The sequence below is a fragment of the Galeopterus variegatus genome, unplaced genomic scaffold (genome assembly GCF_000696425.1).
Source record: "Galeopterus variegatus unplaced genomic scaffold, G_variegatus-3.0.2 Scaffold909, whole genome shotgun sequence".
In the NCBI taxonomy this organism is placed as follows: domain Eukaryota; kingdom Metazoa; phylum Chordata; class Mammalia; order Dermoptera; family Cynocephalidae; genus Galeopterus; species Galeopterus variegatus.
The window spans coordinates 46,975-62,691 of NW_007727020.1; the positions used below are offsets into that span (position 1 = coordinate 46,975).

The following is a 15,717-nucleotide window of genomic DNA, read 5'->3' on the forward strand; positions in this document are numbered from 1 at the left end:
CCCCGCGCACTGGTAATGCCCACACGGAGCTCGGGAGGGGCGGGCGGGCAGGCGTGCGGGTGCCGCCCTCTGCCAGCTTCACGGAGCCCCGCTGGGAGGCGCGGGCGCGCAAAGCTCGGATCCTCCCAGGAGGACGCGGCCGGGCGGCGGCGCGCCCAGCGGGAGCAGCCGGAGCAGGTGCACCGGGAGAGGACCGGCCGGCTGCGGGCCCTCAGGGCCAGGTGAGGGGCGGGCAGGGAGGTTTGTGGGAGGGGTGTGTGTGTGGAAGGGGGTCCTTTTCCCCTGGCATCTGGATGACAGGCCACTCTCTCCTCAGAAACACCCAGAACTTCCAGGAGCTACTGTCGTCCCCTGGCGCCGAGGAGCCTGTGCCTGGAGAGTAGCGGTCTCCCTTCCCAGCCCCTCTGGTCATTGCTGGGTACTCAAAGGGATGATTAACGAGATGGGAGTTAAGGAAAAAGCAAGAGGCAACCTGCAAGTCAGAGGTAGTTTCGGAAAGGCCCAGAATGCAGCCTTAGGGCGCGGGAGAGCAGAGACACAGACACACACAGCAGCTTTGCCCCACCAGGAGGCCTGTTATTTCTTCTTCCCTCTCCTAAGAACGTCGCCTGGCCCACAGTCAGAGGGCCAGGTCCCGGGGGTCCAGCAGCGCGAAGGCCCCGTTCTTGCGGAAGAATGACTCAATGCGGCACATCTTGCAGACCAGTTCTTGCTTCACTGCGGGGCCTGGGAAGAGATGTCAGAGGCCAGGAGTGGGTTTCTGGAGAAGGAACTCAGAGCATGGGAGCTCTGTCTGCAGAGCCCTAGGAATCTGCCCGTGTTGTATCCACTTTGTAAGTGTGAAGAAATAAAAAATGCTTCTGAGGAGTGGGGGCTCTGGGAAAATGCAGGAGCTGGCTGGACAGTCACCCATCTGCCATCATTACCCCCAACTTCAGGATCCTCCACCTGGGGGGTGGAGGGTGTCCAGCCTTGCTTGTCCCAGGGACAGACTGTGGAGAGATGTAGCTTCCTTCTACCTCCTGCTGCCTTCTGGGGCTCACCTTCTGCTTTGGTTGGAAAGTGCTCTCCTTACTTCCCCCTTAGAGCCCTGGGGAAAGTGGGGGAAATTTGGGGGCAAAATCTCAACTGTGTTGATCCCCAGCCATCCACCCTTTCTGCACAGGCACTCAAGCCGCTAGAGAAAGACACGTGACTGAGTGGTCTCACTTAAAATTCATGAGCACAGATAGCAAAGGGACACTTGCTGGGCTCTACTCTTCATCTCTAGCTACTCCGTGGCCTAGGCTCCTCCCCCTCCCAACTGATGGCCTTGACTCGGCCTCACAGAAGAAACAATCAGTCCAGATGGACAGCTTTCCCGACAACACTGTCCCCTACCTTCTCTGGACCCCCACTCCTGTCTCCCCTCCTGTCAGATTCCAACAAGCTGAGCTCCCCAGGTGATCCTGCCCAGTCTCATGGCTTTAAGTAGTACCTATATTCTAATGACCCTGGAATTTGCATCTTCAGCTCTGACCTCACTCTTGAGGGCCAGACTTACATACACAGCTGTCTCGCTGACACCTCAAGCATAGCGTCATAGCGTGGGCATCATGGACTTGTCCTCACAGACCCTCCAGCCCTGTCCACTCGGCTCAGCCAGACACCTGGAAGTTACCATTGACTTCTCTGCCCCTTACTCTCCCATTCAACCCTTCAGTGAGTTCCACTGTCTTCCTCCAAAACATCCTGAATTGATTTCAGCTCTACTGCTAACCCCCCTAGGCCATGCTACTGCGATCTCTTGCCAGGATAACTCAAAATAGATGCCTAGCTCACCTGCCAGATTCTACTGTTTTCCCTGAAAAAGCCATTACCTACAGAACAGTTAGGGGGATTTTTTTTTTTAAGTTAATCACTATTGCTTACCTGTTTAAAACCTTCCTTTGGCTTCCCCTCCCTCTAGAATAAAATCCAACCCCCTCCTTGTCATTTAGCTCTCAGATTTCAGGTCCTCAGAAAGGCCTTTCCTGACAATCCAAAGAAGCACATGCCCCTTGCCTCCTGGCCCACTGTCACTTCCTAGTTTCATGGAATTTGTCCCTCTCAGACATTTTCTTGCTTTCATGTTTCTGGTCTGGACCCTCCCAGAATGTCTGTTCCCTGGCACATGGCAGGTGCTCTTTGTTTGTGAGGTGACTCATTTCTGGGAGGTTGGGGCTCACCCAGCTGCCAGCCATATGTGAAGTTGGTGGTGATGGGGAAGAGGTAGCGCGTCTCTGGCATGTCCAGTTTCCGGGTGTTGAGGTAGCGGTAGCGCCCCTGGAAGTCGTGGGAGATGCCTTCATACAGCAAGGCCCGGGTGGCAGGCAGCACCGGGTACATTTCTGACTGAAAAGGAGCCTCTGGGGCAGGGCTGGGGGCCTTGGAAGGGACTACTTTGGGGGCAGGTGGGGGTGAGAGTGGAGCTTTGGGGTGCAGGGTAGGCAGCTGGAGGGGCAGGCGGGCTGCAGCCTTAGCCATCTGCTTGGCCTTCACCATCGACCCGTATTTGCGGTGCCACTCACAGCGCAACATCTTCTCCCGCAGATATTCCTCCTTCCAGAAATTTTGCCGCACTGTGTCCATGTTGAGCTGCCGCAACATGGTGGCAAGGGAAGGTGTGGTACCAGTGTGGCTGCAGCTGAGGGGTGAGCACAGTAGGCAGAGTCCTTCTGACAGCAGGTGGCTGCCCTGGGACATCACCTGGCAACCAAGCCTCACCTCACACAGGGCCAGGGTTCTACTTGCCAGGCCCTCAGCAGACCTCACTTCCTGAGGCAGGGCCCACTGGCTAAGAGCTATGAGCCCCAAACCTCCTGCAGGACCCAGGCTTGACCTAGTATCACAGGCTTCCACGTTTCGTGTGCTTTCTGCTTCTGTCCCTTGGGTCAGGCCCCCTCCCAACCTAATGCAGACTGAGGTGGGGGAGCCAGGGGCTAGGCTCAGGCCTCCTTCCATTCCTCCCTCCCCCTGCCTCTCTGAGCTGCTCTTTTTTGATCTAGAGAACTTGTCCTTGAGTTGTGGCCTCCTGGGACAGTCTGGTCCAACTCTTCTATGCCTTGGTCTTTGGCAGAACCTTTTTCATCCTTGCCAATCTAATCTCCCCCAGCTGCCTCACCCCACATGTGTCCTTTCCAGCACCCAGTCCCCGTTTGGAGAGAAGCAAGAATATTACTTTAATTTAACATCAACAGTGACACCGCGTAACAGTACAGGGAAGAGGTAGTGGAGAGAGAAGGTCAGGCTTCCTGTTCCCTAACCAGCCTTGATTCAACCTAGAAGCACTTCACCTAGCCTCTCAATGGAATTGAAAGGAACAGGCAATTGGAAATCAGAGGCTCAAAATTTAAAGATGGGCTGATGGCAAGCCTGGGGAGAGGCCTGAAATGGGGTGGGGGAGGGAGAATTGAAGGGCTGAAGTGGGGGCAGCCCCCTAGCGCAGGTCTTCAGCAGTGAACATGCCCCTAGCCCTGCGCAGGATGGAGTCCTTGGCAGCATCGTAGGGGTGCTCCTTGGATGGGATCTCCAGGACAGCTGGAATGGAGCGCTGGTGGGCGTCAAGGGCATGCCGCACCATCTCTGCGATGTATTGGTTGATGAGGATGATGCCAATGTCGTCCCGGTTTAGAAACTGCCTGTTGGGAGAAATGAGAAGGGAGTTCAGGGCAGCTCTGAGGGCTGCTGTGTGTTCTGCTGAAGCAGCCCACTCTGAGTTGGTGGAGCTGGGCTGTAGAGGGGAATAAGCATGACCCAGAAAGCACAGACGACAAGGGGAAAGATGCTACACTAACATCTCTCACAATCCTATTCAGAATCAATTTCATTCAAAAGCTAACAGCCATGTTGGTCAGGGCTGGCTTCTAACTGCCCGCTGCTTGGAAGGCTTCCAAGTGAGCCAGTAATGAAGATTAGGGCACATGCCAGTGTATTCAATACACTGCCTTTGGATAAGAAGAGTATATATGTGTATCCCTTTGTATCTGCAAAGAGAAATGCCAGAAAGATAAGGAAGACACTAAGTGGTTACCTACAGGGGTGGAGGTAGGAGATAATGAGGTGGAAGGACATGGGTAGAGTAAAAGTTCTCAGTGTATACCTTTTAAATATTAATTTGCAAAGCACATGCACAAAGGAAAGCAAATTAAATTTTTTAAAAATAGGGCAGATAAGACCTCAAGGTCTATGTTGATGAGGGTGGGAGATGGCTTAGAGGGGAAGTTTGGCATGAGCCAAGAACACAAGACAGAACGAGGAAACTCAGTAATGAAGGAACCACACTTTCCACACAGAACCTGGCACAGCGATCCTCCTGTCTTGTGATCACCCATCTATTCATTCATTCACTTACACATTAAAAACTATTTCCTGAGCACCCACTTCGTGCTAGGGTAGATTAGGTTAGACTTGGTGATCTCTGAAGTCCTTTTGGTTGGGAATATGGAAAATCCTTGAAGTAGGATTTGTCTTTCTTCCATGACAATTTGGGTCACTTTATCAGACTGCTTAGAGATCAGCAGATAGCAGCCTCCCTGGTCAGGGTCTCAGGCAGCAGGAACCTGTCTCAGCCGGCAGCTCTGGGCTGGGCTGTTTAGGGGGAAACAGGTGAGAGTGGCTTATTCCTGAGACTTGGCACCCTAGAGAAAGGGTGAAGGAAAGAATAGGAGGCTGGCATCCTCGATTCTAGTCACCAGGACACCACCTGGATTAAAGGCATGCCTGCACCCACACTATGAAGCTATCACCCCTAACCCGGGCAGGAAGTAAGGACTTGAAGTGCAAGGTCTGAGCAGAAGGCCAGACACAGTCCTGAATTCTGCTGTGCCCAAGACAAAAGGGAATTCGAAGGCAGACTGAGGAGAGCTGCACAAGAACCTGGCTTAAGAGCGGCAGGAGTTGGGGCTAGGTTCAAATCCCAGCTCTGCCTCTTCCGACTGGTGTGACTTTGGTTATGTGCTTTAGCTTCTCTGAGTTTTAGTTTTCTCACCTGTAAGTGGGAATAATAACCCCCTACTTTACAGGCGACCGTGAGCCTCTAAGGGAGATGAAAGTACATGAAAGCCCGAGCCCACTGGGTCGGTGCTTCCTGAGTGTGTAGTTCTTTTAGGGGCAACTCGCAAAAGAGCCGGGCATTTGCAAAGCTCGGAGCCTGCTCTACAGGGAACAAGGAACCCCTAAGAGGCGCTGAGGCTGGCCGTCTCCGGCGCCTGGGCGCTCTGGACGTCCAGCTGTGGCAGGAGTAGGTTGGGCCGAGGGGAGGTGCCTGTCACGAGCTCTGTTCCCTTCTTCCCTGACGCACGGTCATGTGTGGAGGGAGCTCGTGGACCTGACATAGCCCCACTCCCGCCGAACCCCCAAAGGGAACTTGGGGCGCGGAGGCCTCCGCCCCGGAAGGGCGGACAGACTTCCAGGATCCCCCCTCCGCTTCCCTCAGGTCGGGGCCTGACACCCCGGTCCCCGGGCCGCCTCCGCCCTCTCCCGGCGCTCCCACAAAGCAGCTGAAGGGCCCGTTCGGGCCCCCCACGGACTACCGTACCGGAAAGTGTCTTCGATCTCATTGATGGTTGTATCCTTCTCCACCACCAGGAAATTAGGGTGGCGGTTCTTGTTAAGCTCTCCGATGCCGCCAAGCAGGAATCCAGTCACGGTGTCCTCATCTCCGATGACCGCGATTAGCTTCCCCCTCCCCGCCATCCCCGCGGCCAGGTAGAGTTCACCCCTGAGTTCCCAGCCCGGAAGCTCCGCCTCCGCAGCGCGTCTCCCGGACGGCCCCACCCCCACCCCACCCTTCAGACATGCGCAGTTGCCCCACACCGCCTCTCGGGACATGCGCCTTAACAGCAACACGGCCTCAATCTGAATACGCCTGCGCTGTAAAGAGCGCTCCGAACCAGAGGACTACGAGTCCCAGAAGGCTGCGCGGCACTACGGCCTCTCCCTGGCGTTCATTCGTTCATTCATTCCTTCGTTGGCTCATTTATTCAACAAACGTTGTTTTATTTTGTTTTGTTTTTTTTACAGTTGGCCTACAACTTTTTTTTTTTTTTGGCGGCTGGCCGGTACGGGGATCCGGAGCCTTGACCTTGGTGTTATAACACCACACTGACCAACTGATAGCAACAAACGTTTTGAACCTAGCGCTGTTAAACGCCGAGACCCCAGAGAAGAAAAGACACTTTCTGTTCTCAAGGACAAGGTCTGGGTCTGTATCGTGTATGTATGTAACTGTGACACACAGCTAACAATTATTCAGTACATATTTGTCCTGTTAATAAAGGCATGAACAAGTTAATGATGATACTGGCTAGTGAGGTAGAGAGTCAGGGAACAGGCAATTACGGTATGGTGTGTTAATTTCTAAAATGTGACAATATGGAAGCCACATCCGTGGTAACTAACCCATGGGGAGAGGGGGCCCTCAAGGAACACTTCCCCAAGAATGTTGTACTGCATCTAAGCTGAGACCTGAAGGGGATAGAAATGAGGACAAGAGGGTGTTGTAAGCAAGAGGAACAGCATGTGCAAAGGCTTAGTGACTAGAGAGTATAAAGGCCTTCAAAAGAAGTTAAAGAATCTGGAAGTTATCCTGAGGAGAAAGTTGTCCTGAAGCCACTGAAGAATTTCAAGCAAGAGGGTGATATCACCTGACATATGTTTTAGATCCGTCACTGTGACTCTGCTGTGTGCAGAGGCAAGACTGAAGGAGGAGAAACCAAATTAGGAAGCCATTGTGATGAGAGATGATGGCAGCCAGAACTTGGGTAGTAATAATGGGGAATATGGGTAGATAGAGTCGAGAGATGTTTAGAGTCAGAATGGACAAAACTGGTCTTTGGATTGAATGCGTTTGGGGAGTGAGGCACGAGAGAGTCTCAGGAGACTTCCAGGTTTCTGGGCCGTGCAGCTAGATGGACAGGAGCAAGGCTCCTGAGAGAGTGAACCTCAGTAAGGTGAACAGGTTGAAGGAAAAGGGCCACTCTTTCCTCCCTGCTTTCAACAAGCAGGCACCTCAGCGTCTGACATGTGATTTGTGAGTTTGGAGTGCTTGAGACGTCTCGCGGTTGTATGTATGATAGGCTTGGGTATGATAGGCTTGGGATTGGGGCACACCTGGGTTTGAATCTCGGCCCTGCTATTGAGAAGTATGATTTTGGACTCATCGCCGAAATCCTCAGGGCCTTGGTTTCTTCAGATGTAGGCGGTCCACCTCACAGGGCTGTTAGGAGGATTCAGTGAGAAAGGGCCCATCAATGCTCAGCCTGCAGTGCCACACTGTGGTTGGGCAAGAGCAGCCGGCTGGAGATCTACAAACACATCCACACACAGGTGGAGGGCAGCTGAAGCTGAGACCCCCCCTCACACCTGGGGAGGGGGGTAGAGGGTGAGGAAGGTGTGAGGAAGTGTGTGTGCAGAACTGGCCCTCAGCAGCAGCAGGCTGTTGGGTCCTTAAGAGAACTGCTCTGCCCTCAGTGTTTTGTCACATACAGTAAGGAGCTGGGACAGCGCCACATCACTCCCCTCCCTCCTTCATTCAACCTTAGTTAATCGAATGTGACCACAATTAAGAGCTGAGGATACGAGATTGATAAAACACGATTTGTGTCCTGAGGAGCTCCCTGCAGGACTGAGTGGAGGGGGAAAGTATCAGGGGGAGGGGCAGGCATGAGCGGAGAGAAGCTCTGGAGGATCATGGGGGGACAGGATCCAGAGTGAGGAGGAGGGGGAGGTACCTCTTCCTCTGAGTGGGAAGGAAAGGAGAAACTTAGAAGAGGAGCAAGGAAGCAAATAGGCTGCTGAGTGAAGAGATGAGGAGAATGGGGATTAGGAGCTGGGGTCACGTGTATTTGGGGTCTTCTCTGACACACCCCCACTAGGTGCTGAAATGCCCCGGGTCAGGTCTAGAGTTGTTTAGAAGAGGAGCAAGGAAGCAAATAGGCTGCTGAGTGAAGAGATGAGGAGAATGGGGATTATGAGCTGGGGTCACGTGTATTTGGGGTCTTCTCTGACACACCCCCACTAGGTGCTGAAATGCCCCGGGTCAGGTCTAGAGTTGTGGGATTGAGTGGAATGCTTCTTTACCCTGCTTTGTCCACTCACTCACTCATTCACACCTATATTAGACCTCTCAGGGTCAGGGGGCTCAGTCTGCTGGGGGAGGCTGTGGATTCGTATCACAGATACGGGTAGTAAATGCAGTCAGAGAATGCCCCGGGGCAGTATGGGAGCTGGGGGGTGCTGATCCAAGAGGGGAAGGGAGGGGTCCCAGGAAGTTTCCTGTCGGCCAGGAAGATGAGGAGGGTGGAGAGGCAAGGGTGGTTCTGGGCAGAGGCTCAAACTGCAGCATGGGTGCCCAGGAGACCAGAGGCTGTGAAGAGGGGTCGGAGGCAGGGAGGAGAGTGGGAGTGGGCATGCTGCCCCTCACACAGGTGAGGAGGCTGGCAAGAGACTTTAGCATGGAGCAGGAGGGAGCCACAGAAGGGCCCTCAACTGGAGAGGCACACAATCCTTAACATGACCCCTGCCAAACTGCAGCATGAAGGGCGGCTGGAGGGAGCTGGCCAGGGCCAGAGTAAGTGAAGAGGCTGGTGCGGGAGGTCAGGAGGGTGGCCCTGAGCAAGGTCAAGTCTGGGGGTGCAGATGGAGCAAGCCCAGTCTGACCCAGAAACTGGCTGGAGTGAAGTTTACTGCGTTTGCATGTGGTTCTGCCTGCCTGCTGGCTGAGGAACGTTTCTTTGAGTCAGCGCTCACTGAAGGTCCTAATTTGAAGAACATTCTTGAGGTCAGACCAAACTGTAACTGGCCTCCCAGTGGTCCTAGGGCAGTCTTCCAGAACATAGTGTCCAATGCCCTCTACCATTCAACAACCCTCCAGCTACCTGCGGACTGATCCCACATCCCTAAGCCACCCCTCCCTGGTTCTTTCAAGCACTCTGCCAACATCCCTGACCTAACCTCTGCCCCAGGCCGCCCCCTCAGCCTGGGTCCGTCCTCCAGGGACAGCCATCTGCCTTCTGCCTCCCCAGTGCCTTATTTAGTGTCAATGGGCCAGAAGGTGGCCAGCCATTGAAAGCATACCCACAATGACCAGCCAAGCCTCTGCGACAGGCCTCACTTTATTTGGAATTTTCCACCTAAGCAGCTCCCAGCTGAGCCACATTACATGTGCAAAAGTCCCCCAGAAAGCTGGGCCTCGCAGTGTGTAAAAAAGGCCCCCCATGGGGCAGAGCTGTGCAACCATAAAAAAAAAAAAAGAGAAATCAGTCCCCCAGGAAGCCTGGCTGGGGTGAAGTAGGCAATGCTGAGGGCCAGTCCACGTGTGGCTTGCTTCAGGGTCTGTTTTCTTCTCTGATTGTGCTTTCTTTTCCAAGTCCTTAACACGCTGGGGTTGTGGCCACCAGAGCGGCCAGACGCAGTCCTCAGGGGCAGGGAGGCCTGGCTGGGAGTGCGGCTTGAGGGTGACTTCTCACACACACAGACACCCCCAACACTGGCCTCAGCTGTGCCAGGAAACTCAGGGCTTCACTGGCCCCCAATCCCTGTCCAGCCTCTCAGGTCACAGCCTCTGCCCTCATGTCATGTTTGAGGGAGGGACACTGTCCTGAGACAGACGAGGCCCTCCAACCTCCAGGGCACAGTGGGTGTGAGGCTGTGCATTCACTTCACACCCAGGGCAGGTGCTTGTAGTGTCTGATTCTGCGCATGTGATCTGCGTGTGGCACGTGTGTGTGTGTGTGTGTGTGTGTGTGTGTGTGTGTGTGTGAGAGTGAGTGTGGTTTGGCTGGAGGTGGGGGCTGAGGCTGGGGGAGGCACTTGTGGGATTCAGGGCACATTGACTTTGAAGGGGCTTCCAGGGACACTTTCATCACCCCACTTGACGATCAGGATGTAGTCCCCTTTCTCTTTGACAGTGTAGGTGACATTGTATACCCGGTTCCCCATGTGTTTCACGTACACCTCCTCGCAGGGGGTCTTGGGCCCGTGCACGCCCACCATCATCATGTTGGTGCCTAGAGAGGGAGGCAGAGAGGGACAGGCTCACACCAGGGCCTCTGGAAGACCCCCTGCTTTCCGACCTCTCAGTTCTTGCTCCCACCTGCCATTTCTCAGCAGACAAGCCCACCCTGGGAGACTCTCCCTCTCCCCCTTCAAGCCTGCCTGCTTTGCTGCAATCCACGGTGAAGGAGTTCTTCTGGCCCACAAAGGCCTGGGACAGCCCAGGGCCCCGTGTCACCACCTTGCTGGCATCCGAGGAGAACTTGGGGATGGAACTGTAGCTGGAGCCCTGGCTTGAGGAAGACTTGGTCACAGTCTCCACTAGAACCGTGGATGTTTCATGAAGGCTGTGGCCTCCAGATAGCCGGGGACCTGAGGGGTAGAGTGGGAGCCATGACTTGGTCAAAGGGGCTTCCTGCCCTTCCCCAGGCAGTGGGCCCTTGGATGGCACTGACAACCTCAGAGACTTGGGGTCCCAGGCCCCTGGGCCTGCACTTTGGCTCCCCTCGTTCCTCAGCTGCAGCATTCTAGAAGCATAGCCCCAGTCCAAGTCAGTGCCCAAGCTTCTGGCTCTGATTCTTGCCTATCCCTAGAACCCAGGCTTCTGATGGCTCCAGCCCTCATCCTCCTGGGCTTTGTCAGGGAACTCAAGTGAACTCACAGTGTGAGAGTCTTGCTTTAAACAGGACACATATCCAATGCATCCTGCAAATAGCCTCCAAAAGGGAAGGCTGCTAATTACCCTATCTGCTTGCTTAGAAGGGAGAAATATGGGAAGCTGGGAGGAAAGAAAGTGAAGCTAAAGCTTGGGGAGCCACAGCAGGTAAAAGATTGAGCTAGTGATGGACAACAATAAAGAGGATAGGACCACTTAATTGCCTTACTGGAATGTCATCTGGCTTGTTTCACTGAAAGTTACCAGCCTATACTGTTTTTTTTTTTTTTTTAAAAGATGACCGGTTAGGGGATCTCAACCCTTGGCTTGGTGTTGTCAGCACCACGCTCAGCCAGTGAGCAAACTGGCCATCCCTATATAGGATCCGAACCCGTGGCCTTGGTGTTATCAGCACCGTACTCTACCAAGTGAGCCATGGGCTGGCCTATACTGTCAAACTATAATCCCACCTTTGTCTCTTCCTGTAACTTTCAGGTCTGGAAAATAAATGCAGGAAGAGAACCCCAATTCGGCGTTAATTTCCCAAGGAAGGGATGTCTGTCATTTGAGTGTCCCAAAGGGAGATTAACCACTTCGGGGCCTCTCACTGCTCAGAAGAGATGGGCTTTGAGTAATCCTTTCATCTCTGTCACCCAGGGGAAGTGGGGTGACAAATCTGTGGGGGGCAAAGCAATGCAAAACAACAGATAAGACAAGTTGCCAAAGGCCCTGGAGTGAATTAATACTAATCCTGGATTCCAGAGCAACTGTGTCTAACCCCGAGGCCTGAGTTCTTTCCATGATATCACACTGCCTACCCCAATCCCACCTAGAGTGTCTTCTCATTTGTACATATTCAAGGTTCCAGGTTCCAGCCGATAATTTCTATATTGACCCAAAGAGACTGTACAGCTCCTTTGGCACAACAGTTAAAAGCTCAGAAAGCTCCTGAGCATTCCTTATCTGTCTGTGGATGCTACAGGGGCATCATACACTTATACTCTCTCTCCCAACTGCAATGCCACGTAAGCTGGGGCTATGTGTCCTCCACACTAACCCCCAAAACAAACACACACAACACACACACACACACACACACACGCACACACAATTATACCTGTGCCTTTCCAGGCACTCTGTACAGACATGTGCTACCATGGGAATGTGGGCACAGAATACGTAACTGGTTCTCCTCTTTCCTTTATAGATATTTTCAAAACAGTTTCTGTGGTGATCATTTTTAGCCTTCCTGTTTCCTTGACTACAGGTTGAGAATGAGGAAAAAGCCTCTGGGTACCTTTTAGTAGGTTTTTCTCCACTGGGCTTGGTGGCTGAATGACTATATCCCTAGTCCTGAATCAAAGTCTATTGGATTAATTATATTATTCTCTTTGCAACTGAATCTCAGAATATGATTGCATAAAAAACCTCTCTGCCCAAGAATTTAGGGTCATATCCCCCTCTTTACTGCATCGAGCTCAAGCTCCTCTTCTGCTTTCAAGAGCTACTGTCACCCCAGCCCTCTCTCCCCAAACCTTCCTCTGCCACCTCTGTTCCAGACCCATGTGATATGTCTAACCTCTATGCCTTTGTTCATGCTGATTTTAATGTGAGGTTCTAATCTATTTCCTAACTGACCTCCTAAGTGATTTTGAGCAAGTTGTTATGATGAAAGTCTAGGTCTGTTTCTTCACTCACCATAAGGAGGCTCTACTGATCATAAGAGCTACCACTTTGAGGCTTACTTTGTTACTATTTTATTCATGTTTTTTTCAAATCTTCCTAACACCCATTAAAGGGAACATTATTCTTCCCATTTTCCAGATAAGGAAACTGAGACTAAGAGGACTAAATAAATTGCCCAAAGGTGCATAGCTAGTGAAGAGCAAAGAAAGGATTAGAACTGGTCTTTGCTTAATTTCAAACTCCATCCTTTCAACTACTTGCTATATTGTTTTTCAAAGACCTTTCCCACCCGGAAGACTATGACTTATGAAAGCTACCCAATTTTCTGCTTCCTCCAGCTTATACACCACATATCCCTTGGAGGCTTTGAATGACTTTTCCATAATCTGCCCACCTCGGAACTTCATCTCATTTAACAGTTGGTTGTAAACCATCAGACATTGTTTCATCATTTTTCAGTGGGTGTTCTTTTTGTCTCCCTTCTAGATGAAACTGAGGCAGAGATAGAATAGAGACATGCCCCAGGGAGGCTGCTCACCAATATTCAGGCCGGATGGGCCAGCGCCTGCACGCTAGGCGGACAGCAGGGGCAGAAGATGGGCCATTAGGAGTTTCCACGTGGGACAGGGAAGGAGAAGGTCAGGGGCATGTGGGTCTTTCTCTGGCAGAGATGAATGAGCACTTCGGCGTGTACCTTCGCTTGGTTTTAAAGCCCTGTCATGTTCCCTTTCTCTCTCTCTCTTTTCCTTTCCTTTTGCTGGTCCCATAAAAGATTCTTCTTTCATGGACCAAGAACCTGGGTATGCTGCCCAGTAACAAAATCTTGAGAAAAGAAGCCAAGAAGACTTTCTCTGGTTGGTCCTGGGCCACAGAAGGCAGGAAGAGAACAGAGGTAGCTGTCATTTATTTTTAGCGTCTGCTTTGTAACAACAATTTATTTAATGCCTGTTCTATATCCTAGGTGATTTTCATCTCATCTCATTTACTCCTCAAAACATGTTCACAGTAAGCTCTAGCAGTTTCATTTTATAAGGAGGAAACTGAGTCCTAGAGTGGTTAAGTAGCTCACTCCATAATAAGTGGCTGAACAGAACCTAATTAAGTCTGTCTGATGGCAAAGTACAAATTTTCTGCTATAAAAATCTGAACCAATGAAAGACAAACATCAGAATTCCCTTTCTCTTTTACTGATTCCTCTCCACACCAGTACCATTTGCATACTCAGTTCAACACAACATTCTTTTTAATTGAAACAATTGATTATACATATGTGTGGAGTACAGAGTTGAATCTCAATACCTGTGTAAAGTAGGTGATCAATTCAACACAACATTCTAAATTGCTACATTGTTTTCAGTGTTCAAAGAGCTCTATGAGTAAATATTCAGTGGAAATTGGGAACAGTAAAACTAAGACAGTATGATAGATGTTTACTTATAAAAATCATTGATAATACAGCCATTATAGAATATGCCCTGGAAAGCAATATTAATAATGAAGAAGTGATTATAAAACATTGCAACTAGTCAGAAGACTCCATTTTTGCTTAGTGCCTGGTGGTCCCAGCAAGGCTTTCCAAGCTTTTCTTTCTTTCTTTATTTTTGTCCTTTTTGAGACCGGCCACACCGTGCTCAGCCAGTGAGCGCACTGGTCATCCCTATATAGGATCTGAACCCGGCCACGGGAGCCCTGCTGCGCTCCCAGTGCCGCACCGCCACGGGCTCGGCCCCAAGCTTTTCTTTAATTACTTCATTGCCCAAGCTTCAGTAGTCTCACCCTTCCTGCCTCTACGCCCTTTTGTTTATCTATTTTTCCACTTGAAATGTCCCCTCCCCTACCTCTACTCATTCAAATCTTACCTATATCCAAATGCAGAGTGAGAATTCACTCACATACCCCCTGCTCACACCAGGGATGGCTATTCGTGAGGGATCTGCTCCCATGACCCGAACACCTCTCAACACTGCCACGTTGGGGATCAGACTTCAACATGAGCTTTGGGGGAACAAAGATTGGGGAAACAAATATATCCAAACTATATCACTATTATTACTTTGATTTTTCAGATGCAGAATGTAAGCTGGGAAGAAGTTGGGTGACTTGCTCATAGCCCAGAAGAGGCAAAGCCGGCACATGTTCTGATTCCCAAATTCCAGCTCTTAGCTGCTCTGAAGCGCTCTGTCCCGGTTATCCCTGCACCCCAGGCAGCGCCTAATCAAGTGGCTTACGGTTGTTGTTTGATTAACGTCTGTGGCTACATGAATAAATGAGTGAACACACAGTAATATGCTAAGATGGGAAATGTCATGAAAGTTCACAAAAAATCCTGTTGTCCGAAATATTTTTTTCCTCATACAAACAGCCCTTTTACTTGTATGCGTCTGAACTTAGGGTGTTGGTGGCTAGAACACAGAAAGAGATTCATTCACTGGATGAAAAGCACGCTTAGAGAATACTAAGAAATTCTTCATAATGTCTACATTTTTAGATCAAGAGCCTCAAGTGCTTCAGGACATCAGACAAATTCAGGACTTTTCTGAGTAGCTGACTCGTTAAGGAAAGCTGCCGAAACCCACGGGCACCTTCTGAGGGAGGACAGTGGCAGTACCGATGGGTGCCCATTTCGCTAGAAACCTCTGTCCATTCACGGGGCCTGGCTGGGGAACCTCGGCAGCGCGACAAAGGCCAGATTGTTCTCTCCAGAACAACATGATAATGTACTGAAAGAGTGGGTGCCCTGTGTACCGAGAAAAAAGGCAGTAAATGAGTTCCTGGCACCACCACAACAGGTCAGCCTTCACAAAGTGGGGACACAACTTGCTGCCAAAAGAACTGGCCTCAGCAAACTTGCTCTATGAGCGAAAACTCTATCAGATTTAAGCTAAAAACAGCTAAATTTCCAAAATATGCAGCCAGTGCACCATGAGAAAAAGAAGCCTGTCCCTTGCCGGAGAGGACAGACAAGTAATGAACAGTCTCAAACTCTTAATGAAAGCAAGGTCCAGGCCTTCCTTTCTGATTTGCTCCGAATTGGCATGAGCTTCAAGCCTCCACCCTGTTTCCAACTCAGGTATCTATTTCCATTCTCCCAAAGGAAGGCTTAAACTTTCCTTACTATGAACATCTTTTTTTCTGGAATAAAACAAAGGTCGAAAGTACTTAACTTCGGGGAGAGAAATGGGGATTGGAGCGGAAGGAGGGAGACATTTGTTTTCCATTCTTACCTTCCTGTACCAATTTTTTACCATGTGCACTTATTTAGTTTACTTTTTTAATATTAGAATTTATCAAGGTGAGGATCATGACCATTTGGGTCTTCATTTTTCTCTTATTCTGTTTCAAAAGAAATCGAATGTTATTTT

The 15,717-nt window shown here is 50.9% G+C and overlaps 3 protein-coding genes across 3 annotated transcripts; all 3 read right to left on the reverse strand.

Annotated features, from left to right (window-relative positions):
* Window positions 1-392: 392 nt before the first annotated feature.
* On the reverse strand, window positions 393-2,628 carry LOC103590989. Its single transcript, XM_008573352.1, has 2 exons — window positions 2,208-2,628; window positions 393-726 (listed from the first exon to the last, which is right to left on the reverse strand). Exons 1-2 carry the CDS (start codon window positions 2,626-2,628, stop codon window positions 620-622), a joined length of 528 nt encoding a protein of 175 aa, XP_008571574.1. The 3' UTR covers window positions 393-619.
* Window positions 2,629-3,175: 547 nt separating this feature from the next.
* On the reverse strand, window positions 3,176-5,779 carry ATP6V1F (ATPase, H+ transporting, lysosomal 14kDa, V1 subunit F). The gene is made up of 2 exons (XM_008573353.1): window positions 5,558-5,779; window positions 3,176-3,659 (listed from the first exon to the last, which is right to left on the reverse strand). The coding sequence occupies exons 1-2, from the start codon at window positions 5,713-5,715 to the stop codon at window positions 3,458-3,460; spliced, it is 360 nt and encodes a 119-aa protein (XP_008571575.1). The 5' UTR covers window positions 5,716-5,779; the 3' UTR covers window positions 3,176-3,457.
* A 3,337-nt stretch (window positions 5,780-9,116) lies between these two features.
* On the reverse strand, window positions 9,117-10,540 carry LOC103590994 (filamin-C-like). Its single transcript, XM_008573358.1, has 2 exons — window positions 10,177-10,540; window positions 9,117-10,028 (listed from the first exon to the last, which is right to left on the reverse strand). The coding sequence occupies exons 1-2, from the start codon at window positions 10,538-10,540 to the stop codon at window positions 9,841-9,843; spliced, it is 552 nt and encodes a 183-aa protein (XP_008571580.1). The 3' UTR covers window positions 9,117-9,840.
* Window positions 10,541-15,717: the final 5,177 nt, after the last annotated feature.